Source organism: Colletotrichum gloeosporioides, assembly GCF_011800055.1.
Source record: "Colletotrichum gloeosporioides strain Lc1 chromosome Unknown consensus_35, whole genome shotgun sequence".
Lineage (NCBI taxonomy): Eukaryota > Fungi > Ascomycota > Sordariomycetes > Glomerellales > Glomerellaceae > Colletotrichum > Colletotrichum gloeosporioides.
Genome location: NW_025544680.1, coordinates 211362 through 235383, shown reverse-complemented (window position 1 = coordinate 235383; position 24022 = coordinate 211362). Strand labels below are relative to the sequence as shown.

Genomic DNA, 24022 nt, shown 5'->3' with positions numbered 1-24022 from the left:
GGGGTTACTTTATATAACTCTAGCTAGAATATATATAAGTCGCCTTATATAAATCTCCTATTAGAAGAGGTATAGCTACTAGAAAGAATTCGATTATTTGTTTTTTTATATCTCTATAGGCGCTCTTTTGGATAGCAAAAATGGATGGCAGGATGGTTCCGATCAGGCCCTTAACTGCACCTGTGAGCGCGCGATTTCAGGCAATTTGAAGCGCCGCAAAACGCTGCCCCGAGTCCTGATGCCTACCCCCACACAATTTGCGGGAGAATGATACGGAAGAAGACAACTCCGCTTGCGCTCCGCGTTATCAACCCCAGGTCGGAAACACCCATGCCATACGCGTGATTATTGGCACTTTTCCCCAGTTCGAGATGAACGACATGTGGTCCAGTGCTCATGTGAGAGGATTCAAGATCTCAGCTTCGCCAGGTCTCCAGCAAGTGGCCTTCATCAAGTGGACAACGTGATCTGTCGAATCCTCGGAATGGAGTCGGTAGTCTGTGACTGACGGTCGGAAACAAGGGGCGCTACATCCATGAACACGTCTAGCATCGTGGCATGTTCTCCTCGAATCACAATCCTCTAACAAGGCGTAATCGTCGGGAATACCCTGGTCGTGCTCTTGTTGGGAACTTGAGGCTCAATACTGCAGGACGTCGTCTGTCGAATTGGAGTGTCCTCGCCGTCGGGTATGACACAATTTTTTTGTCGTACGGCCTTGATCTTCGCAAGGGTCTCTGCAGTCTGCTCACGTCAAATAGTGCCTGCGTGTTGTGGAGTAGATAACCACCGTCCCGATTTCCGAGCCGACGAGTAGCCATTTTGGACAGGTCATGCTGGCTCTCGATATTGCTCAGCCCCGGCTCGGGCAACTGCCTTTTCTCGAGGGGTCGTCCTGGTCCCACGGGGAGACCCCAAGGTCAATGGGTTGGTTGCTCAACCCCCGCAGGGCCCCACGCGGGATCATGCCGCAATGTCTCGAGATATTGGCGTCGATGAGCATAATCAAAGCATATCTCTGGAGATTCCATTGGTCGCAACTCTCGGCGTAATTATGTCTGGTAGATTACGCCAGCGAACAGCCTGTGGCTTCTTCAAAAACCAAGAGTGTTGGTATCGGGGCTTCCTGACTCTTGCGTCTTGACTAGAAGCAGGGTTTTTTGGAACCCCACGCAAAGTATGCTGCGATGTACGCTGATGAAACCGCGGAGATGTTCGTCCAGGCGTTCGCAGTAACATGAGCCAAATCGACGTCTGAGCGGGAGGCTTCCTGTTGACTGTAGGGTCGCAGAGATCTTGAAACCGGAGAGGCCCTAGAAGTTCCGGGACGAGATGGAAATAGACTTAGTTGTTGGGAGATCTGAACATGCGAGTTGGGGGCGCTCGAGCAGTCGACCCCGACGGCCACGTTCCACCCGTTTGGCCGGGGATGCAGCCGTGGTGCTGACATATCTTGTCGTCCGAATTTGAACCACGACCCTAAACGTTCCAGAAAGTCGGTAACAGTAGGCTTGGATGGCTGAGACGATGTTTGGGCTGACGTGGTATCCGCGGTGACTTCCTCAAGCAGACGGACTGTATCGGCATGCTGAGAATGGAGCCAAGTGTTTTGCAGAGTATTTGTGAGGTTTTTTCTGACTTCATGGGCCGTGGCCATCTCGATATGGTCAATGGGCCGGTTGGTGGTAGTCTGTCGTGTGTAACGGCGCACAGTCGTCCGGATCGATTTGGTGAGACTCTATTACGACGGGCGTAAACAGTAGCTTCCGTCCATTGATGCCACGGGCGGGACGACGGGAGAAAGATATGGACCAAGTCTGGTCTGCCTTGACATGCCTCTCGTTGTCATTACCTGCGCCAGATCTTTGAAGGCAGATAGATGCCAGTCGATGATGTGGCGGCTGGTGAGGCAGGGAAGGTAGGCACGCGCCACAGTCGCCTGGTGTGGCTGGTGACGTGTTGTGGGGCACGTGTGTGGATGGAGTCACGCGTACTGTATTCTCCCGACTTCGATGGCATTAGGCAGGTAGAATCAAAGCAGCCGCAGTTCCAAGCTGCGAACGACCATCTGCAACTCCTGAGATGGAAAAATATCATGCTTTTCACGAGGAAGATATTTCCAGTTTCGATCTCCCTTCTACGCGTACGTTAGCCAGTCTTGCTTAGGAAGTCGGACACTGACTTGGAGCAGACCGATTGCCCACTGTGTCTGCAGCTCAAGTGCTAGAAGACTTGGACGATGATCTTTCAAGGCACATCTCTACGGGAATCAAGCGGTTAGATGAGGCCCTCAACTCTGACGATTCTGTTGACACATCTGGGTCAAAACGCTCTGGGGGTATCCTGAGAGGCCAAGTTACCGAGGTTTGGGGACCTCCGGGAACTGGCAAGACAGCACTAGGGTATGCTGCCAACATCTCTCCCTACACTTCAGGCTCAGGGCTGACAGATCCTCAAGCATCCAACTCGTAGCAAGCGCACTGCGCGAGGGCCAAGGTGCCGTCTGGGTAGGTCGGTTCATCTGGCCTTATCACGTCGGACGAGACGTCAAGACTGATGCGTTCTCAAGATTGCGCCTATTCGCTCTGCGGGCAAAGACTTGCAGCGGTGATCGAGGCGGCAGAGCAGGCACGCGTATCGCAAAACAACCAACCAGCATCGTTGGACAGAGATAAAATCACCCACTACACATGCCCTAGTCTTCCTCACCTAGTTGCACTGCTATGTAGGCCTGCGGCCGCAACGATACCAACAAGTACGGCCCTGGTCGTCATCGACTCGTTATCAGCACTCGTGAATCACGCCTTTCCCAAGGCACCGGACGGTAGGAAAGCGCCGGTCCCAGGCAAAGGTCTGCAGGTATGCCCAGACTTCCAGAGTACAAGCTGATAGCATGCAGGGCCCAGTCTGTCAGCGAAGCGATTGCAAGCCTTGCAGTACATTGTCGGCGCACTCCAGAAGCTGGCAGCGACGAGAAACTGCGCCGTGGTGGTCTTGTCCCAATGCGCGACCAAGATGCAGTCGGAGCGGAGTCCAACCCTGATTCCTTCCATTAATGCTGGAGTTTGGGAGCAAGGGGTGTCAACGCGAGTGGTCCTATTCAAAGACTGGGTCTGGAAGGACGGCAGCCCGTCGAGCGTGAGCTTCGCCGGTGTGCAGAAGCTAGACGGCAAGGCTGAGCCGGACACGATGCAGAGCGCAGCGGCGTTCAGAGTTGAAGCGGTCAGTCACTTTTGTTGGCATCACAGTCATGAATGCGGCATAATTTGGCGGAAGCGGAGTTTCCGAGAAGGGAGACTGGGTTGGCTGACTCTCCACGTTATCGTGACAGGCGGGCCTGATTGGCGTGCACTACGACACTAGCCAGCCATCGATTTTGCTGTCTCGAAGCCCACGAACGAAGCGCAAGCTAGCAGAGGCAGGGCTGGAAGTGCCGGACAGCGAAGATGACGAGGAGTACGGATGGGAGCGGGAGGACGATGCGGCACTTCCCGGGATGCCGCCGCAATGGCAAGGCAGCGAAGATTTACTCCTGGGGACGCAGGCCGAAAGCGACGACGAGGACGGCGACGGAAGCGGCGGCGATGATGGTGACAAGGACGACGAGGCAGAAGATGTGGAGGATCAGAACGGCCAATGGCCGAGATAACGACGAACAAGCCGCGGACCGTAAGGAACCTTGGCTACTCAATACCAAGGAGGACAGGGCCCGGCTGGAGAAGGACCGGGCCAAGCGCCGGAGCTTGGCCGACAGATAGGACGAGCATGAATCGATAATACGGTAATGGCCCCCCCTTTGTGGCCCTGTTCAGAGGCAAGCTTGAAGCGGCGGCCCCCAGACGTTTGACGAGACTCTGAGAGACATCAGAGTTTTCTGACCAGGCAAGCTGAGGAATTCCGAGACTTGGCCAGCATGAGCTATGGAACTGTGAGGCGGGAACACTCTGGGGAAGGAAGGGAGAAAAAACCCAAGCAACTCCACCAAATATCACGGTTGACCCGCCGCAGCCAGAGATTCAGCGGTTAAGGACCGATAAGAAGCAGCGGTCGGTCAAGGCCCGGGTCCACCGAGGGCATAAAATCCCATCGTCACCATCGGCCAAATGTCGGCCAGAGGGAGACGGCGGGCAGAGCCTCCATCTGGGTGTGTGCTTGGGGGGAAGGGAGGGACTCCACTATCTTGGTAAGCCGTGGTGACAGTGGCTATGGAGGCTGAGAATTTGAGGCCGAGAGGCGAAGAGGTGCAGCGGAGGATGAGTTGGCACGGCCTTTTGAGCGGTTGTGTGCTTGGCTCGGGACAAGCGTGCTGTGTGCTATCGTGTTAGGTGTTGGGTAGAGCCGGGCAAGTCCGGATGCGGCTGGGAGGGAGGCTGGCTGGCTCTACTGGGGAAGGAAGGAAAAAAAAAAAAAAAAAACAGAGGGCAAAAAAGAGGACCGTGATGGCTGGGTGCTGGAGGCGCTAACGGGCTATCGTGGGGAAATCTTTTTCGCTGCCCCGTTTGTTCTCGAAGGAAAAAAAATGGCGTCAGATCGAGGGGCCCCACTGCGATACAGCGGAACGCTTCGCAGGCGTGGTGGTTCTGCGCTGCAATTGGCGCGCCCAGCTCTCTGCCATGCTCGCCGACGTGCCAAGCTGCTCCCCAAGGCCCTCTCGTCGCCCCGGGGGGTCCTCCAGGCGCCTCCATGCCAGGGACAACTCCAAGGAAGCCAAAGCGCTGGACCGTGGGTGGAGCTGGGGACATGTCATCCTCTCCCACACAGGGCGCGCATGAGGATTTGCACCACCCAATCCAATGGCGCCAGCTAAGGTAAGGATCCACCGGCCTGGAACACCCTGAAAACCCTGGACGGAATACCGCCGTGGCACTGTCGTGTCAGCGAGCAGACCGCGCTGGGAGCGCTGAACGCTGAACGCTATCGTTTCAAGGCCTGCTGGAGGACACAACACATCCCGTCATCAAAGGTATCCCTCGGCAGCGAGTGACATGGCGGTACCTCGATGCTTGGGGTTGCTCTCTGGACAGGTAGGTGGTTCAGGCGGTCCCTGTCACATCCCGCTCGCGACTATCTCGCCCTCCGTCAGAGCCCCAGATCTGTGAGCACGTTTTGCTAGCCGCACGCCCGTCTGGAGTACCTTACATGGCCACAAGCAAGCAGCCCTGCGACCCTGTCCGTCCCTCTCCATTCATTCATTGTCGCGACTGCGAATCCAATGGACCGCGGAATTGCTGCGTTATGTAATGGAAGTCGGTACCCTCACTTCTGCTGAAGAGGTACGGATCCCCCTTCCCCATACAAACCAAGGGTTCAGTTGTGTTGACTCAAAAGACTGATTTCCTCAACCAGATTCTGCTTAATGCCGCGTTTCTTTCAATTGGTGACATAATCCCGTCCCGCCCCCATGCACATGCATTGGCCTTGTTTGAAGTTGCTGCGTATCCATAGATATTCTACAACCTCATAGAGACTGACAATTGGCTGCGCGCATCAACGAGTAGTATCCATACAATCTATGTCTACGTACGCAATACTGTGTATATTCTCCGGTGGCAGCGATCCGCTTTGCTCTGCTCGGGGATCCATCGTAAGAGAACGTCAAGTCGTAATACAAGGACACACAAGTGGTCGCAGGTCCTCTACACACACCAAATGCACGATGCACGAATATACTGGTGTGGTCGTGACAAGCACAACTACTGCCTACTATTCCTGTCCCTCCCCTGGCAAACGTTGCATCACAGGCTCACAATAGGATGAATAGAGTGACCACCTCACCGACGGAACCGGCATGGGTTGAACCTTTCTCTCCGTGCCCCCTTCCCCGCCTCACTCCAGTTGTCTCTCCGCTCTTTCATCCAACATAACGCCATTCCATCTTACGATCGTGGGAATCGAGAGATCACCCTATCTCGCTCCAGATCCCGGTACCAAGCTGTGCCGGACTTTGCTGGTCTGCGACTGGCGAGGCAGTAGATTCTGCGACTGCAGCTACGCCTGCCGTCATACAACCGGTCCAGACTAGCCGAGGCAGCTAGAACCAGAAGCACGGAGAGGGTGCGACGAGCATAGGATAGTCTGATAGACCAAGCCCCGAGTCTGCCAGCCAGTTGCTTCGCCTGAAACGCTGTTTCTCTATGCCATGTCCATCGGTCGACACAATCACTCCAGACCCCAGCTAGAGCCTGGGCCACACACAAACTTACCCGCACCATTGCGAAGCCGTGGACAGAAACACAGTCTCAAAAAGAGTACAGATTGAATGCTCGGATCGACGAACCACTGGCGCGTCCACCCGCCCTCCTCGCAGCAGCATGAGAATCACATATACGATATCACATCGCCAAACCCGGCAACTGTCCACACCATCAACGTCCGCCGTATGATACGTATACTTCGCCGCTGCTCACTGCCACCTATTCATCATGCCTACCATCAAGCATTGTCCCTTGGTGCGATGCGCCCTGCAAAAACCGGGGTGAGCGGGTTGCACGACGCACCTCGGGACCCTGGGGATACTACGACGCCGGCCAGCGGCCACAGCCCAGCCTGCCAAGGAGGCTGTCTACGTTGCGCTGCTACTGCTGCCACTACTGCTTGCTGCTGCTGCTGCTGCTGCTCCCGCTCCCCTCGCATACAGATCGCCCATTCGCCGCGCATCCGGTTGCAACCCACAGCACAGATGGACTGCTGTAAGGGCACACCAGAGATGGGGGGGAAGGGAGGGGGGAGGGGACAAGAGAGCGGAGAGAGAATGAAAGAGAAAGGTGTGCGGCAGCGGCAGGCGGGCCAGAAACATCAGATCCCGACGCGGAGTTGAGACGATTTTGCTGCACGAGAGACCTCCCAGAGGCGCCTCCCGCTTCTTGGTCAGCCCACAATGCCGCTTAATCGTGCGGAGGTCGTCTAACCCTGGCTCCATCTTGCCGGGTCCTCACGGGCAACCCCGGCTTTTTGTCGTTGTCTTGTGGTGCGAACGAGCCGCAACCCGCATCCCGCGTTCCCGCCCCGGCCCCCAACTACCACATTGAACGATGCCATCTGTTTGGCTTTCTTCGCCTGCTACAGGCCCGTTTCCTGTTTGTTTGTTTTGTCTCTGTTGTCTCCGCAGCTGCTGCCCCCTCGGCCTCGATCGCATTCCAAGGTATCCCTCGTCTCTCTATGGCTGAACGCTCTCCCGGCTGGCCCTCCTCGATGCCGCTCCCACTGCCGGGACTATGATGATGTTCCTTTGCATGTTCTAGCTCTTCCGGAAGCCGTGAGGTCGAGGCAAGATTCGGCGAAGAGTGCGCCAAATAAGAAAAGAAAATAGCAGCAGAGTTGTCGAGCTTGCAGCAATGACTTGCAGCTGGCCCTGCACACATCCCGCTTTCCCCGCCTACCTACCCGTCTACCCCCCCCTCCCTCGCCTCCTCACTCCAATTCTCCTCCTCCTACTCCTCCCCCCAATCTGCCCTCTCGTTCGCGCCTCAAGCGCTGCAGCGACCTTGTGCATCAGCCCATGGGATGCGGATGAGGCTGAACGGACAGCTGAAGCCTTCCCCGGTCCTTCCATAGCCGGAGTGCAGCTCCGTTCGCCACAGCGGGAGCGTTGCAGTATCTCTCTTGGCTGCTTTGATCGCTCACAATTCTCGTCTTGCATATGCGGGTTCCAGACCGCTCATTGAAAGCGACGCAACGAGTTTTCATCTTGCTGTTTTCTGATTATGTTTTCTGTCTGCCAATGGTTCTCTACGTTCCCAAGTGTAACCCGTCGTGACAAACTCGATTGCGCAAACGGGCGTGGACATGCATGCACACCGGAAGGTTGCGTATCAGAGAGAGAAACCTGCTACATCCTTCCCCCCGAAAAAATGGTCGCTTCTTTCGCACCTCTTTCCTAAAGTCTTCGGTTATACAACACGCACGCATAACCGAGGATACGTGATTGCACAATCAAGAAAGGCAGACCACCAAGGCCACATATCGGTCCGTTTTCCGGCATGCGCAAACTGAGTCTCTCTCAAGAGTTACAAGTACGAGTATTGCTCAACAGCGCGGAACGAGGAACGGAAAGAAAAGGGGGCGTGCTTGTAGGGGCTACATTCAAATTCCGTCTGGGTTGTTGCGTACTGCATAGTATTCTCAGAGAGTTTGACAGAGTTCGCCAGGGCAGTTGTCATGTTTCGCCTCGGGAAGTATGCGCCAAGTCGGAAGGATGTAGTTACGGCTCTCTCTCGGTTTTCTGACACTCTCTCTGTATCTCTCTGTCTCTATCTCTCTCTGAACTATTCTGTCACATGCCAACCCAACACCGGCGTGCTCCGCAATATTAGAATTGGCTCATGATGGGTGCTCGTTGGCCCGCATGAAAGGTACAAGACGTTTCCCCCCTCACAACGGCAGAGCACTTACCAGGTTGTTGGGGTAGGGCACACGGGGAACCGGTGGTCTAGAATCCGGCCTTGCATCATCACCACGCCGCACTTTCAAGTGAAGCTTTCCGGGGCACATCATCACGTCCATGTCAACTCAACCTCGGGTGTGGGTGTGGGTGTGCGGGACGGGAGCTTGTTCGGTCTCAACATCGCGTTCACGAGCGGTTTTATGACGGCATTTTTGGTTTCTTGAGTTTTACCATGTGAAAAGGGGAGTGAGTGAGTTGACTCTCCGCAGCCCTTCGGAAATTCCGTTGAGATTTTTCGTAGATGATCTGATCTTGCCATGAGGACGTCAATGGCTGCTATGCGTCGCGATTGGCCAACCTTGCCAGAAATTCAATCGGTTCATACCCCCCTCCACTCCCTTCTCTTCCTCGTGAAAAGAATACGCCATGTGCAAACGCCGATTGCGCCCGTTGACCTGTTTATTCCCCCCACGCCAATGCACACCCCCATCAAAAAGACAAAAAAGCCAAAGGAGAAACCGGCACAATGATTGACTTCAGCTCTCATGCCGAGTAACTCGGCGGGCTGGGGTCGACAAACAGGGTAGCCTTGAGGAAGATGAGCACCTCGTAAGCAGCCTTTGCGATGTCGAGACCCCGCTTCTTCCACTCCGACTCGTACCACAGGTTCTGCAGCATGTTATCGGCGACGAGGGTCACGATGAAGCGCACGTGGTGGTCCTCGGGCGTCCAGCCGGTCTTGTCCGGGTGGTACACGAGGAACTTTGGCTTGCGGGAGTTGAGGGCGTCGCGCGCCGCCTGCGCCGTGCGTGGCTTGTCCGGCTCCGGGATCCCGGCCGGACCTTCGCCGGCGGCGGCTGCGGCCCCGCTCCGGGGGATGAGGAAGTCGGCGTTGAACTCGTTCCACGGCCCGCGGACGAACGGGCTGTCGAGCCACTCGTGGAACTTGGACGCCTCCTTGAAGGGGAGGAGCTCGAGCAGCAGGCGCTCGTGTTGTGATGAGACGCGGGCTGCGGAGGTGTTTGACGACCCTGGCATGCCGCCGCCGTTGCCCATGGATGGAGGAAGAGTCGAGTTGGGGAGGGGCCAGGGAGCCATGCGAGGAGGTGTTGGGGGCGGTGATTCGAGGCGACGATAGGGGATGTTGGTGATGGGCGAGGAGTTTGATGATTTGTGTCTGCGAGGGCGAGGGATGCACATTTGATGGAAGAAGGCTACTTCGAATTGATGTTCAATTTGACGACGAAGACGTATGGGGTTGGGCTGGAGGGGGCTGGCTGATCGTCAATGAGGCTGTGGTGGAGGGCTTGTGGTCAGGTGGCTGTAATTCAGATCGTATGTAGGTACCTACATGCAGAGAGAGATGGTGTTGTCTTTCTGCCTGGGACAGGCATTCACCATATATGCACCCTGTGAACGAGCCCGGTTGTCCATCAAGTCAGCCCTGCCGATGATCTGCTTTGACGCATCCCATTGCTGCCACTCAATTACCCCAGCCTTTGGCATTCGTTTAGCGGTTGCCTGTGCTCTCTGTGGAAGTGCGGCGCTGTGCTTTGATGTGTGGGCGTTTCTTTAGGCAACAGAGCTGAATGCAGGTTGGGCGAATCAAGGGCCCTCGAGAGCGCTTGCTTACGGTCCCGCTTACGTGGCTGTGAGGGAGCCAAGCAGGAACTTCGGGAGGCTGACGCGCACTTTCTGAGGACTTGTTTCAATCGAGCAATCAAGTCGAAAAAGTGAGTCTCGGGAGGTTTCGTCACATCCAGACGTGATTGATCAATGTACGGGTGGAATGTCGAAGTGGGTTGCGGGTTTTTGAGCACTCAAGTCGGAGTATAAGCTTAGACTTGGCTGCCGCTCTGTGGTCTCTGATGATGGAGCCTGGACTAGCAAGCGTTTTAGCCAGGGTTCGACTCCTGAAGTCCAGCCCATCATGAAAAGCAACGTGTAGCATAATGGCTCATCGTAAACGCCGAGATGCACCTAGGTCGAGCTCGGCGTCTTGCTTGCAGCTCTTTGGAGGCTACTGGAACCATCAATGCCAAGGGATCATATACCATTGGGAAAATTGCACCGATCTATCGACTCACCCTGTGATACGGGAATTAGTTAGAAATTCCAACGAAGGATCACTCGTTCGTTGATGTCGCGAACCAAGATTGACTGTGTTGTGGGCACCATCGCCTATTATTCGGCAGCCAAACGGCAACAACATGCGAATTGAACATTTGACTATTGCATGAATGCCATTGTAACAAAGTAAATACCCTTCAATTTCAAGAACCGCCAAAAGTTTCCATGGTTGACCTGCAGTAAGGAATGATGGGGTTTTAGAAGGACACTCAAGTCCTGTGTTCGGCCCAGAACGCTATGGAATCGGAACTATAGAAACAACGGCCGATGGTACAGACAACGATAGAGACGACGGTAGAAACAACATCAGACATGTCAATAGAGCGAGGGAATCATGATAAATCGCTGATAGGTCCAGTCGTCAGGTTAATGTCCAGAGTCCGTCGCCAAGGCACCCTGGACGTTCCAAAAGTTGCTATGCGGTTTGGTTGGTTGTGATGCTTATACTGGCCCGCTCCATCATGTTGCCTGTGCAAACTTCCTTTGCACCAGCTGGTCCACTTGCAGTCTCTCTTCTCGCGCGTAACTTGTGATTTAGTGTTCGTATTATCCCGTGAATGAGCTAGCGCTGCCCAAAGTGCGAGGAGCTTCATAGCGGGCTTGGGGAAAGAGCAGCCCAATGAAATCCACGTGGATATTGTGTTCTTGCTGCATCCCAAGACCAACCCAAACCTCTCTCGAACAAACCCACCGCAACCGAAAGCCAGCCCACAGCAAGAGTAGCTGAGATCAAGTATGTGGGATGAGAGGATTTGCTCTTTCGGGTCTTGGTGGGGTCAACTTGGAGGAGGTAAACCATTTCCGCGCGCAGCTCTCTGGGCCATCGAAGCATTGAGAACAAACTGTCTGAACCCAACCATGACAGCGAGTCGTACCTAAGTTTCTTAGTGATACGGCCTTGAAGACTCTTGTTATGTTTGAGATGGAACTTGCCAGGTGACATGGGGCAGAGGAAACAACAATTCAGTAAGCGCTAGACTTCCCAACTGTTGGCTGAGCTTCTATTTGGTCAGTATCACTGCGCTACTCTTGTTCGAAGCAACATTTTCAAGTACGCTGGCTCGAGACGCCGAAGGGGATGTGGAGAGGTTGTAGTCCGATATCTGCTCAACCAAGGAAGCCCAGTTGAATGCATAACACTTCGGAAGTTACAGCTTCCGTCATTTATGCTTGTGAAGATTTGGCGGATCACTTGTCGAGAACCAATACCAGACTATGTAATCAACCTTCCAACAGAACCAGCTCGATGTGATCATCAATCGACCTACAAGTTGTCTATCTGTTATTCGTGCCAGGGACGGATCCGTAGGAGGATTTCACATGAGATCACTTGTCATTCGATTGGAACGAGCTATGCAACAACTTTGCTATGTCCGAGCTGTTTTAATGGCAGGTAAGGTGCCGAAAACAAATTGATATCTCGTCGCTGATTGTCTTGGTAGGTTTCCCGGCTTGTTTTGTCGAATCTTACCTTGCCGGGTCAAAGTCCTTTACATTCTTGAGCACCTTCCCCTGGCGACCGAGTCGTTCTGTGCATTTCTGACAAAGCCAAAGAAGAATCGGAGCGATGTGTTACTTATTCCTCGACTCATCTGATCGTTGAAGATGTTCCACTAAGGAGTAAATTGAGTGACGGGTAACCAGCCGTTATCCGTGAAATGAATCATCCTCGGATCAGCATGAACTTGATAGTTGCGATGAGTTGATTTAGATTTAGCAAGTATCATTTTCATGGGGACGCATTTCCTTTGCGAGGTCTTGTTGGGACAATGGTATGCGAATACATAGGGATGTATACTACGTTGTTGCCCTTGCGTAGAACGAAAATTGGATAATGTTCTTTTGCACCAACTCTTTCTCGTATAATCTGCGTTCCAAGCTACTTGCAAGTAAATTGTCGGCATCAGTTGAAGCAATTGGTCTGAGACTGTAGTTCACAACCGAGCCATGCTTAGTAACTTTGCATACGCGACTTCGACGACCGAAGGGTCATGAATGCCTCCGTGAAGTGTCAATTGGCAAGGAACACTTAGCAATCCACCTCTTGGCTAGACCTCTCCCTATCTTACAATACTCATGCCGCCTAGGAATTCATCGTACAGTCGTCACCAGCTGATACCAAGGAAGCGGAAGCCCTTCTTCCCAGAACCTGTTCCTGTGTCCGCATTCTCCAAGTAGATCCTGTGATGCCCCTTGACGTCAAGATAGAGGTACTTGTACTCGAACTCGCCGCTGCTGGGCGTTCTGATCATATGCAAGTAGACTGTTCCTCTGTTGAGAGGTCCTTCGACCTAAAAACCAAAGTCAGATGAGCTTGCGCAGTGGTGTCAAAGTTCAGGCCATACGTAGAAGTGCATCACCAGGTGTTCATGGCCTCTCGAGTCTGTAGATATCGTCGAACTGTCCCTGTTAGACCTCTACGTCCAATAAAACGGAACTGAAACCATACGCAATGGGGCGAGCCCGACGCCACTTGTTATACGTTTCGTCTCCATGGGCCGAAATCTTCTTGGGGTCTCCAAGCAACCCGATGCATTTAGGGTCGCTTTTGATTCTGTCGACAACTCGGTTGAAGTGCGCGGTCTTGCTGTCGAGGGAGAAAACGTCGGTGTATAGAACGTATGCTACTCCGCCCTGGTTTGTCCATGAACATCAGCTATGCATTCGCCGCGGGGTAATGCATCGTATGACTTGCCGTGACGAACAATCCTGCCAGGATCAAGCCGAAGTTGAAAGTCTGCTGTGTAGCTCGCGCTGCCTTTTCGCCTGCCGAAAGTTCCGACCACGGAACGGCTCCGGTATCATTGAATGGCGTGACCGTTCGGCGCTTCGACTTGGACGTGGCGGTCGTTCCCAGACCTGTCTGTGTCGCATAATGCCGTTGTACAAGCAAGGGCTGGAGTCGCGGCGCAAGGCCCAATGTCAAAGGAGCTCGAATCGCAAGCGATCTAGAATTCATTTTCATCATGGCGGTTCGGAGTCAGCCATCGTACGAGGACGATGAGCATAACAGGATGATCATCGAGAAAGCTCGGCAGCGCATAGCTGCAGCTCCAGTGTAGCTGGGCCTTCGAGCTCTGCAAAAGGTGTTGACCGCCCTCGGCAGAATTCAGACTGCCAGTCCATTGTGGGGAAAGGGAGCTAGCCTCATATGGACTAGCGCACTGATTACATGCCACTTCACCGAAGGGCGGCGACTGCCTCCTGAACTTTTGGACACGAAATTCAGACATCTCCGCTCCCTGCTTCGCTCTCGCCGGCGCACCTCCCATCTCTGAGTACCCACAACCCGCTCTCTTCGTCCTCGACATCCTCTTCGCAGCGGTAGCGCATTGTACTTGGTCAAGGTCTGGATCTTTTGCACCCGCCGTCACCATGGCTGCACTCGCTTCAAAGCAGCAGTCGCTGAAGATCTTCGAGAAGCTGAAGACGAAGCCTGCGAACAAGGTAATGCCTTACACCCGCGCCCTTTGATGGCCTCGCCCCCTTTTCAAAGCTGACTGTGTGTGCATCAAAGATTTGCTTCGATTGCGGCGCCAAGTACCCTACCTGGACCTCTGTTCCCTTCGGCATCTACCTCTGCCTCGACTGCTCGTCCAACCACCGAAACCTCGGTGTCCATATCTCATTCGTCCGATCCACCAACCTCGATCGTATGTGCTTTGAAATTTGAGGCCACGTCTTCGAAGACTAACCCCTGTAGAATGGCAATGGGACCAGTTGCGCCTCATGAAGGTCGGCGGAAACGAGTCGGCCACAAAGTTCTTCCAGCAAAACGGAGGCACCGCCGCTCTCAACAGCAAGGACCCCAAGACGAAGTACCAATCCAGTGCTGCTACCAAGTACAAGGATGAGCTTAAGAGACGAGCCGCGAGAGATGCTCAAGAGTGCGTCAAGATACTAACAAAATGCCACATCTCGAGTTGACTGACTGGCTCCCAGATACCCCAATGAAGTCGTGATCACCGACGCCACCGAAGCCGACGCCTCTACCCCATCCGGCGAACCTGACGACGATTTCTTCTCCTCCTGGGACAAGCCTGCCATCAAGAAGCCCACGCCTCCCATCTCCCGTACTGCGACTCCCCCGACTGTCGGCCGAACCCCCTCTCCCTTCCTCAACGCAAACAACGGTGCCAAGGACATTGCTCGCTCTTCCTCTCCGCTGTCCAAGACCGACGGTGACAACAAGCCCGCTGCCAGCCGTGTGACTACATCTGCTGCTCTCCGCAAGACAACCGCCGGCGGACCTCGCAAGGCCAACATCTTGGGCGCCAAAAAGGCTCCCAAGTTGGGCGTCAAGAAGGTCAATGCTGACGTTATCGACTTCGACGAGGCCGAGAAGAAGGCAAAGGAAGAGGCCGAGCGTATCGAGAAGCTGGGCTACGATCCTGAGGCTGAAGAAGAGAAGAAGGCCGCCTCCAAGGTCGACAGCATCTCTGCCCCCACCCCCACTAGCCCAAAGGGCGGCTACGGCTCTTCTAGCCATACCCGTCAGAAGTCCAACGCCGAAGTGGAGCGATTGGGCATGGGTGTCACCAGACTTGGTTTTGGTCAGGTCGGTGGGCCCAAGGGTGCAGCTGCGCCTAAGAAGGCTGCCGCTGGCGGATTCGGCTCCGTTGGACCCATCAAGGCCGCTTCTGAGGGTATGACATCCAATCTCGAAAACGCGGGAACATCATCACTGACAACCGTTGCAGATAACGATGAGACGTACGCGCGCAACAAATTCGGTGCTCAGAAGGGTATCTCTTCAGACGAATTCTTCGGCAAGGGATCATTTGACCCGAACGCCCAAGCCGAGGCCAAGACGCGTCTGCAAGGGTTCGAGGGCGCTACTTCGATCTCCTCAAACGCCTACTTCGGCCGACCCGAGGATGAGCCTGCCGAGGAGTACGGCGATCTGGAGGGTGCAGCCAAGGACTTCATTCGCAGATTCGGCATTACGGCCGGCGACGACCTCGAGAACCTCACCCAGTTGGCAGGCGAGGCCAGCCAGAAGCTCCAGGGTGCCATCCGTGCGTACCTCGGCAGCTGAGAGACCTCAAGCGAAGGCGTACGGGATTGGCAAAAGGGAAGGAGAGAATGCTTTTCGATTTTCGATTTGCGACGAAGAAAGACGAACGTGAACACATCCCAGCGGCATCTACGGACGAAACAGCTCGGACCTAAACAGAGAAAGGGCACGGGACGTTGGAAAACACCAGGCGGTTTGCGAAAGATACCTTGTGCTCTGCCACGGACCCATCCACCGAGCCTGCGGGTGGGAGGGACAGTAGGCTGCGTGTTGTGATTTTTTTGGCACGAGGTCTACAGACAGAGCCGGCGACACGGAGTGATGAAACTGTTCTTGGTTAGGTAATACATAACTGTGGAATGAATAGATTTGAACTTTTATCCTTAGCACTCAATGGTCCCGACTGACACGTGAAATGTGCACTGGGTCTGAGGTGGTCCCACGATGCTGCCGCACAGCCATCAGGGGTCATGCTTCCGACGGTGTGGAACCTTCGAAACAAGACATCAGAGCAAGAGAATGCGAGCAGCATGGGTCGCGCCGAAGTTAAACAGCCAGCGGGTTGATTTTCAATGTCCATAGAGGAGCTCGACCAACTTGCGCGAGCTGGCACACGAGAAGCACGTACAGAGCCACTTAAAGGTAATGGAAGAAATTGGACGATTCAGGTGAAGGAAATAAAAAATCATTCATGATATGCTGCTAGCTGTCGTGTCCTAGATCATTCTTTATATACAATACATGAGCCTCAAAACTCCAGGCCCGGGCGACGTCAAGCCTAGGCTTCCCTGGACGCCGCCCAACATGCGACCAACTTCTCGTGAATGGCGCGAAACAAAATTTTACGATTTTACAACTTGGCAATCATCTTGTTGCCCTTCTGGAGCCATGCGACGGCGTCGTTGACGAACTCGTCGACAACAGCCTTGGCGGGCTTCTGCTCGTTGCAGACTGCAGCGGCCTTACCCATGAGGAAGGGGCGGAACTGGTCCAGGGCGTCATCGATATCGACCTCGGACGCGTTGTCGTCGCTGCCGCTGCCACTACCCTCCCCGTCACCGCCAGAGTTCATCAGCTTCTCAAGATCGGCCTCGTAGGGGATGACACCCTTTGCAGTGAGCTCCTTGATCTCCTGCTGACGCTCCGTCTCCCAGTTCTCAATGTATGGGTTCTTGCGTACACGCAGGGGACGACCGGTGAAGATAAGGGTCTTGATGTTGTCGTCGTGGCCAGCAGTGCGGACGGCCTCCTTGTGGGCGTTGGGAGCGCCGGCCTCGTCAGTAAGGATGAAGCGGGTTCCGACCCAGACGGCGCCGGCGCCCATCATCAGGGCAGCGGCCAGCAATTGACCGTTGTGAATGCCGCCGGCGGCGATGACCTGAACGGGGCCGCCGGTGACGGGGCTCTTGTGACCCTTGCAGAGGTCGACAACAGCGGGAATGAGGACGGTAGTAGGGACATCTCCGGTGTGACCACCACCCTCACCACCCTGAGCGCAGATAATGTCAACGCCGAGGTCGAGGCACTTCTGGACATGCTTGGGGTGGCCGATCATGTTCATGTAGACAATGCCATTGGCGTGGAGCTTATCGACAACAGCCTTGGGGGGGACACCGACGGCCGAGACGAAAAGCTTAGCGCCGGACTCGATAATGATGTCGACGAGCTCGCCAAGCTTGCCCTTGGTGTAGTCGTAGCTAAGTAGGTACGGTCAGCACAAAGACATCCACATGTGACGCGCGCGGCTCCTCCGGCGTGGGGATGATTTCTTACTTGGTCTTGCGGGCACTGCCGCCGACCTGGGGAAGAAGCAGGTCAACACCGAAAGGTGCGTTCTTGTCGACGAGGTACTCCTTGAGCTCGGCGATTTGCTCCTTAAGCATGTCTGGGGTGTATCCGACACCACCAATGACACCGAGACCTCCGGCGTTGGTAACAGCGGCAGCCAACTTGGGACCAGCGGCGACGTTCATGCCAGCGAGCAGGATTGGGTGCTTGATCTTGAAAAGATCGGTGATGGGAGTGCGAATCTGCTCTGTTTCGCGCAACGTGTCAGCGCACTATTTCGCCTGGCGCATGTGACAGGAGAGTCTGGATTGCACAACTTACGAGGAGAAGCCATGTTGACTGATGTGCTAGTTGTGATATGATACTTCGAGTCTGGGTATACTGAATCGCAAATCATACAGAGAAAAAGAACCTGGGCTGGATTACAGAGTTTGTGGATGAGAGAAGGAAACGGTGTTGTTGCAAGGAGGAAAGGAGCTGGCAATCGGCGGTTTAAAGAGGCCCGGCGGTAGTAGCGTTCGGCTTCACACAGCTGGTTTCCTGGGGAAGAAGGGGCGGAGTGCGTTGCCATGCGCCCATGGTCTGCCGAGGTTTACCTGTGACCTCAGCCACTAAGCCTATCCGGGCGTAGCGCGGTAGGGTGGATAAGCCCGGCGGGGTGGATCTGGGGAAAAGATGCCGAGGGCCAAACACAAGAGGGGACAATTCACAAGTTGCTGCAAGGCAAAGCATAACTGGGGGGTTGCACATTGCGGCGTGAGGTGATTCATCACGGGCTTGCATATCGGGGATGGGTAGATCTTGGTCTGGAGGCGAGGCTTAGTTCTCAGATCTGAGGGCTTCATCATTCGCATTCTCTTTGGGCCACGGTCGCCTCTCCAAACAAAGGGTGACAGTGGCTGACAGCAGGTCAAAGCCCCCGAGTCGACAGGCGCTTTCCGTTCCAGAACGTTTGGAAATGAGGTCGCAAACTTTGTTTGAATCATGACATGATCCGGTGTAACCACGGCGAGGATTGAAGCTGAGCAAGAAGTGCTCGGATTCCGGACCGCGACGATAACGATAAGACAGTGGGTTCTGTCGACGACGGACCGCTGCGTGTCGACCTCCACCAGGCCTAACATCGTGAATGCTTAGCAGCCTATCAATCCTGAACGAGGACCCTGAAGACTGCAACGACCCAAAGCAGCCCACGCCTTACCTAAGCCTTCAATTCCAAGGGACCACGGCGCTGCGTTTTCATTGGCTGCAGGATTCTCCCATCACGACTAACGACCCTCACCACACAAACACACACCATCGGTGGGCGCCTTCACGTTTTGCCATGATGAAACCCCCAATTCCTCTCCGCCACCCCTCCCTTTTTTCGCGAGCTTGCGCCCTAGCACGCAGCAGCAATGCGCACCGCTGTCAGGCTCTAACGCCTCGACTTGTCCGGGAACAGGTCACGATACCAAGAAACTGCTACACCACCAGCTCCTCCGTGCGCCGCCCCTCCCGCTGCACATCATCATCCTCGCCAGCCTCCACAACCCCTGCCGCACTCTCCCGCTCCCGCTCCCGTGCCCGGCCTGCCATCCGGACCCCGTCGCCGAACATGCCCGCCGTCCAGACCCGGCCCGCCTGCTGCGGCGGTGGATGCGGCGGCAAGCGTGTCGATCGCCCGAGGGGCCCGACCACAGCCTACATCGCCCTCGGCAGCAATCTCGGCGACCGCGTCGGCTGGATCGAGAAGGCCTGCGCCGAGATGGACCGTCGCGGCATCAAAGTGAAGCGTACAAGCAGCCTTTGGGAGACGGAGCCTATGTATGTATTAGACCAGGATAGATTCGTCAACGGCGCATGCGAGGTTAGTGTCGTCCTCCCTTCTCGCTTTCGGATAAAACTGTTTTTTCTTCACTGTGGCACCGTCATCCTGCATGGGCCCGTTTTGTGTGATTGAGTTTGAGCTGAGCTGAGCTGATCGGATGGTCTGCAGGTTGTGACTGACCTGGAACCCCTGGCCCTTCTGGATGAACTGCAGGACATTGAGCGCACTCTGGGTCGCCAAAAGCTTATCGACAAGGGCCCGCGAAATATCGATCTTGACATTCTCATGTATGGCGAAGAGAAGATTGAGCATCCGCGTCTCAATGTTCCCCACATCGGTATCCCTGAGCGGGAGTTTGTCCTGCGACCTCTCGCAGAGTGAGTTCATCTTGCATATCAACTGACCAACTGTGACTGACACTCACCCAGACTCATCCCTCATAAGCCCCTTTACGCATCAAATCCGTGGAAACTCACCCTCGACTACCTCAATGAGCTGCCACCTGCAGCAGCACCCCTTTCCCCCTTGACTCCCATCTCCGCCTACCAACAAGCCCTTGTAACACTCACGCCTACCCGGAAAACTCATGTCATGGCAATCATCAACGCCACCCCAGACTCCTTCTCTGACGGCGGTGTCCACACTCCCGAGAACCTCATCTCAACACTGCAGTCCTTTGCGAAAGCCGGCGCCACCATGATTGACATTGGCGGCGCGTCCACGTCTCCGGGCCGGCCCGACGTCTCGGCCGAGGAAGAGATATCCCGTGTTCTCCCTGTCATCAAGCTCGTCCGCAGCCTCCCCGAGCTTTCCCACCTTGCCATCAGCGTAGACACGTGGCGTGCTTCTGTTGCCGAAGCCGCCGTTGCTGCCGGTGCCGATATTATCAACGACGTCTCAGCCGGCCAGCTCGACCCGGACATGCTGTCCTACATGGCACGCAGTAACCGTACCGTGTGTCTCATGCATATGCGTGGCACGCCACGGACCATGCAATCTCTGACGGACTACCCTGACGGGATCATTCCTACCATGGCTCGCGAGCTGCTCGACCGAGTTGCTGAAGCCGAGGCCGCCGGAGTGCGCCGCTGGCGCATCATTCTCGATCCCGGCTTGGGCTTTGCGAAGACGGCCTCTCAGAACCTCGAGATCCTCCGCCACTTGGACGAGCTTCGCTCTTGGCCTGGTCTCGAGGGTCTGCCGTGGCTGATTGGCTCCAGCCGTAAGACCTTCATTGGCAAGGTTCTTGGAGTCGTGAGTCCTCAGGAGCGCATCTGGGGTACGGCGGCCACCGTCGTCTCGGCGGTCCAGGGCGGCGCGGATATTGTGAGAGTCCACGATGCCGTTGAGATGTGTCAGGTGGCCAAGATGGCGGACGCCATTTACAGGCAGTGAGGCGTTTCTGATTTGGAAATGGGATAGGAAAACAAAAGCATGCATCACATAATAAGCGATCATAAACGGAAAGCATTTTTATAGAGTTCGGCGCAATAGAAGGCAAAAGTTCGCTTGATAATTCGTGATTTTCCACTGCTCCTCAGTGGCTCCTCAGCGGGGGCTATGAACTTCGCCTTAAGTAGTTTGGATTACTGACTCTTATCCTCTTCATCCTCATCCTCATCCTCATTCTTGTCGTCTCTTATCATCCCTCATCCTCATTCTTGTCTCTCGTCGTCCCTCGTCGTCCCTTATCGTCCCTCATTATCCCTTGTTATCCCTCATAGTCCTTCATAGTCCCTCGTGGTCTGTCTTGGTCGTCCACGTCTTCCTCAGACACTTGCTACCTAAACTATTATGTTTTACGATCGTGCCCCTATGAAAGACTAGCTATGGCGTCAACATATAAATTCGAATGAGAATTGCCTGCTTATCTAAGACTGATATAGAAGCTATGGATTTCGGTCCGCTTAACCGCGTTTGAAAGCATGATACGCGAAACCTTCATATTGTTCAATTGACGTAAACGATAGCTTCATCACTCGAGAACCTACACATACACTGGGCTTAACGGGGCTTGTCATTGCAAAGCCCGCTACAGCAGTAATCGCAGCGATAGTGCACGGACTCAGGATGGTATCCGTCACTCAGCTGATAGTGGCAGTGTGGCTTGTCTATATGTCCGAGCTCCACTTAGTTAGCTACAATTCCTTGAGAATTCGGCCGTAAAATCACATAATACCGTGTTTGGGGGGGTAGGTCCGGGTTCAATTCCCCGTCGAGGAGTTCTTTTTGTCATTTGTCCCGTTTCTCACGCTCATTAAGTGATGCGGTCGTCCGTTTTTGTTTCTTTAATTGTTAGCCTGCGTTATTATACTGTATGAAGTTAATAGAAATAGGGTGATAATATAATAGGAGGTAATAAGTGTAGTAAATATAATAAGGATAATAGGAATAATAATAACGTCAGACGAGGGATAATTTTAGTAATATAGGTGACGTTCTACTCTACTTAGAATTTAGGATTTTAAGAATATATTTGCATTTTAAAAGGTATAAGTTAAGAAACTGCAGGCTTTTTTCTCTATTATTATATATAGAAAGGCTATAGACGTTAGAGATAAGCTTTAGTAGTTATATAAAGCTAGGGTTTATATAGGTCTCTTTAGTAGACTCTTTAGGGTTAAGCTCTTTAAGCTAATAGGAAAGATATAATCTTCTGTATAAAGCTCCTCAGTGTCACTATTTAAGAGGGATAGCTGACGACTAGGGGGACGATAAGAATAGCAACAAGGACAATAACAAGGAGGACCCCGAGGACAGCAGAGACAGCAGAGACAGCAGAGACCGGGGTGCCAGGATTGTCTTCAGATTAGCAGATGAGACGAGGTGAAAAAATAGCGTCTCATTAATGTATCCTGAAAATTACGTTACGATAATATGATTACTAGGAAAGTGTAGAGCGTGGAGACTCTTAAAGAGATCATTCAGCAAGTCGTTCGTAGTTCTATGCATTGGGATTGTGCATATTCCATATAGACTTACATTGCGCACGTCGACACCCTCACTCGGAAGGCGTTTTTAGGCTCGACACACGTGGGGGACATCATTCGTCAACAACTTTCATTGTCGTTGATGAATTTTATAAATGCGGAGACTTTGTGCATGCATCTCAATCAACCATACCTACAGGTTTAGAGCGAGATCTTGCTCTCTCAATAGTGTCATCCACTACACGTGAATCTGCCATCTCAGCCAGTGGTGATGATATTAAACCTTAACGCCATCTACCTAACAGAGAAAGCCATCAATTCATATGTGATTTAATTATTTGAAACGCTAAACTGGGGCTATTAACGGTTCAGATCCACTGTAGAAAACTTTAGTGTCTCCCCTCTCTGTACCTTTTCCTTCTAACTGCGTGCATACTTTCGTATAGCAGGTTACTGCCTGCAGGTTCAACTTGTTGACTTCTGTATAACTCTGACGGAGATACTCACGGGGGACATGGACTGGGAGAGAAACCTCTATGGCTAACCTATGTGGTATATAAAGAGACCGCGAGTCGCCAGAGGTAAGCTCCCTCGAGATACTGAAGTTCTTACAACTACACATCAATAGTCTCTGCAACCGCTATCTTTAAAGCGGTCTCCCCTCTATAATCCGTCTTGAATCTAATCTTTACAAACAAACTCACACTCTGCCTAGAACCACACGCTCTTTGTTTTCAACCACAGAACACTAACTACTAAGCCTTTCGCATATGCCCAAGATGAGGTGTCACATCACCATCGCCCTGGCGCTGGTCCTTCTTCTGTCGTGGTCCTACACCGCCAACGCTGATTTCTTATCTGCCTTTGCGGCGAACCACCTCCCTAGTATCGCGAATCATGCCGCAGAAAGGGCCGGCGAGTCTGTCGATAAGAACAGAAAGGAGCAGTCTTAGCAGCCTTGTCCTTCTGCCGCCAACCCATTTCGATTCGCTGGTCGTTCTCGAGACGATATCACAATTCCTTTGACCGAGCTAGGGCCAAAACGCGCGGCGCGAGAACAACATGGAAATGACGATGACATAGTGAAGTCATCTCTGAGTGGGCTGGGACTACTGATGGCTTTCTGTTCAACGAGTGAATGCGGGGAATGTTTGGGCTCAAACGGGGGTTTGCTACTGTGGGATTTGAGGACTTGTGTTTGGTTGAATAAATGAGGCCCTGACACCTCTCTTGAGATCATCATTCTATCTGTTAACCAACCTTATAGATCAAGCTCATATCAATCTGGGTGCTTTGAACCGTGCGAACATCTGGAATCGTGGAAGCGGATTGCAAAACGTTTTAAGAGCCATCATGCTGTATACCCTTGGTGTGAAATTAGACTACCACTCTTCCGCATTGCTTCTGCAAGAGTAGCTTTCTCTAGTACACGCCAATCAATACTACCCTAGGTATGAGTCTTATGTCTTCCGATAGCTTTAGACCGGCAATCCTAATGCCACTACTAGCTGAAGGTACAGGCAGAAGTACACAAAACGACGAGCAGGGACGACGAGCAGGGACGACGAGTATGGAGACAATGACAATAGGGATAATGATGATGGGAACGACGAGGACGACGAGGACGAACACGATAAGAGCGATAGGGATAAAAGGAATAACAACGTACGACGAGGAATGTCGAGGACGCCGAGGGACGAGGAGAAGGAAAGACAAGCAGGGACGAGGAACAGAGACGAGGGGCAGTGACAACAGGAAGGACGACAGTAGGAACAATAACAGAAACAGCATTCACCTATTGTATCTCAATCAGGTGTCTATGCATTAGAAAATAACATTTCACACATCATGCTCTATCAACTGTTGTTCTCTGTTTAGATAATCATCCTCTTCAGCTTGTCCTTAACTTCACCTCACTTCTTTTTATGACCCTCAAGCTTGAGATTCTTGATCTAAACTGACTG

The 24022-nt window shown here is 53.5% G+C and overlaps 6 protein-coding genes across 6 annotated transcripts; 3 read left to right on the top strand and 3 right to left on the bottom strand.

Moving 5' to 3' along the window:
- Positions 1 to 2082: 2082 nt before the first annotated feature.
- On the top strand, positions 2083 to 3649 carry GCG54_00008058 (uncharacterized protein; the record flags this gene model as incomplete). Its single annotated transcript, XM_045408030.1, has 7 exons — positions 2083 to 2143; positions 2192 to 2402; positions 2459 to 2507; positions 2570 to 2607; positions 2700 to 2824; positions 2900 to 3222; positions 3332 to 3649. The coding sequence occupies 7 exons, from the start codon at positions 2083 to 2085 to the stop codon at positions 3647 to 3649; spliced, it is 1125 nt and encodes a 374-aa protein (XP_045265702.1).
- Positions 3650 to 8926: 5277 nt separating this feature from the next.
- Positions 8927 to 9583, bottom strand: GCG54_00008057 (uncharacterized protein; the record flags this gene model as incomplete). The annotated part of the gene is made up of 1 exon (XM_045408029.1): positions 8927 to 9583. One exon carries the CDS (start codon positions 9581 to 9583, stop codon positions 8927 to 8929), a length of 657 nt encoding a protein of 218 aa, XP_045265701.1.
- Positions 9584 to 12618: 3035 nt separating this feature from the next.
- GCG54_00008056 (Mitochondrial import inner membrane translocase subunit TIM21) lies at positions 12619 to 13478 on the bottom strand (the record flags this gene model as incomplete). Its single annotated transcript, XM_045408028.1, has 4 exons — positions 12619 to 12804; positions 12859 to 12919; positions 12963 to 13137; positions 13205 to 13478. 4 exons carry the CDS (start codon positions 13476 to 13478, stop codon positions 12619 to 12621), a joined length of 696 nt encoding a protein of 231 aa, XP_045265700.1.
- A 410-nt stretch (positions 13479 to 13888) lies between these two features.
- GCG54_00008055 (ADP-ribosylation factor GTPase-activating protein glo3) lies at positions 13889 to 15551 on the top strand (the record flags this gene model as incomplete). Its single annotated transcript, XM_045408027.1, has 4 exons — positions 13889 to 13960; positions 14031 to 14166; positions 14217 to 14400; positions 14456 to 15551. 4 exons carry the CDS (start codon positions 13889 to 13891, stop codon positions 15549 to 15551), a joined length of 1488 nt encoding a protein of 495 aa, XP_045265699.1.
- Positions 15552 to 16380: 829 nt separating this feature from the next.
- GCG54_00008054 (putative monooxygenase) lies at positions 16381 to 17652 on the bottom strand (the record flags this gene model as incomplete). The annotated part of the gene is made up of 3 exons (XM_045408026.1): positions 16381 to 17227; positions 17304 to 17565; positions 17640 to 17652. 3 exons carry the CDS (start codon positions 17650 to 17652, stop codon positions 16381 to 16383), a joined length of 1122 nt encoding a protein of 373 aa, XP_045265698.1.
- Positions 17653 to 18915: 1263 nt separating this feature from the next.
- GCG54_00008053 (Folic acid synthesis protein fol1) lies at positions 18916 to 20523 on the top strand (the record flags this gene model as incomplete). Its single annotated transcript, XM_045408025.1, has 3 exons — positions 18916 to 19167; positions 19297 to 19505; positions 19557 to 20523. 3 exons carry the CDS (start codon positions 18916 to 18918, stop codon positions 20521 to 20523), a joined length of 1428 nt encoding a protein of 475 aa, XP_045265697.1.
- Between the last annotated feature and the right edge of the window lie 3499 nt (positions 20524 to 24022).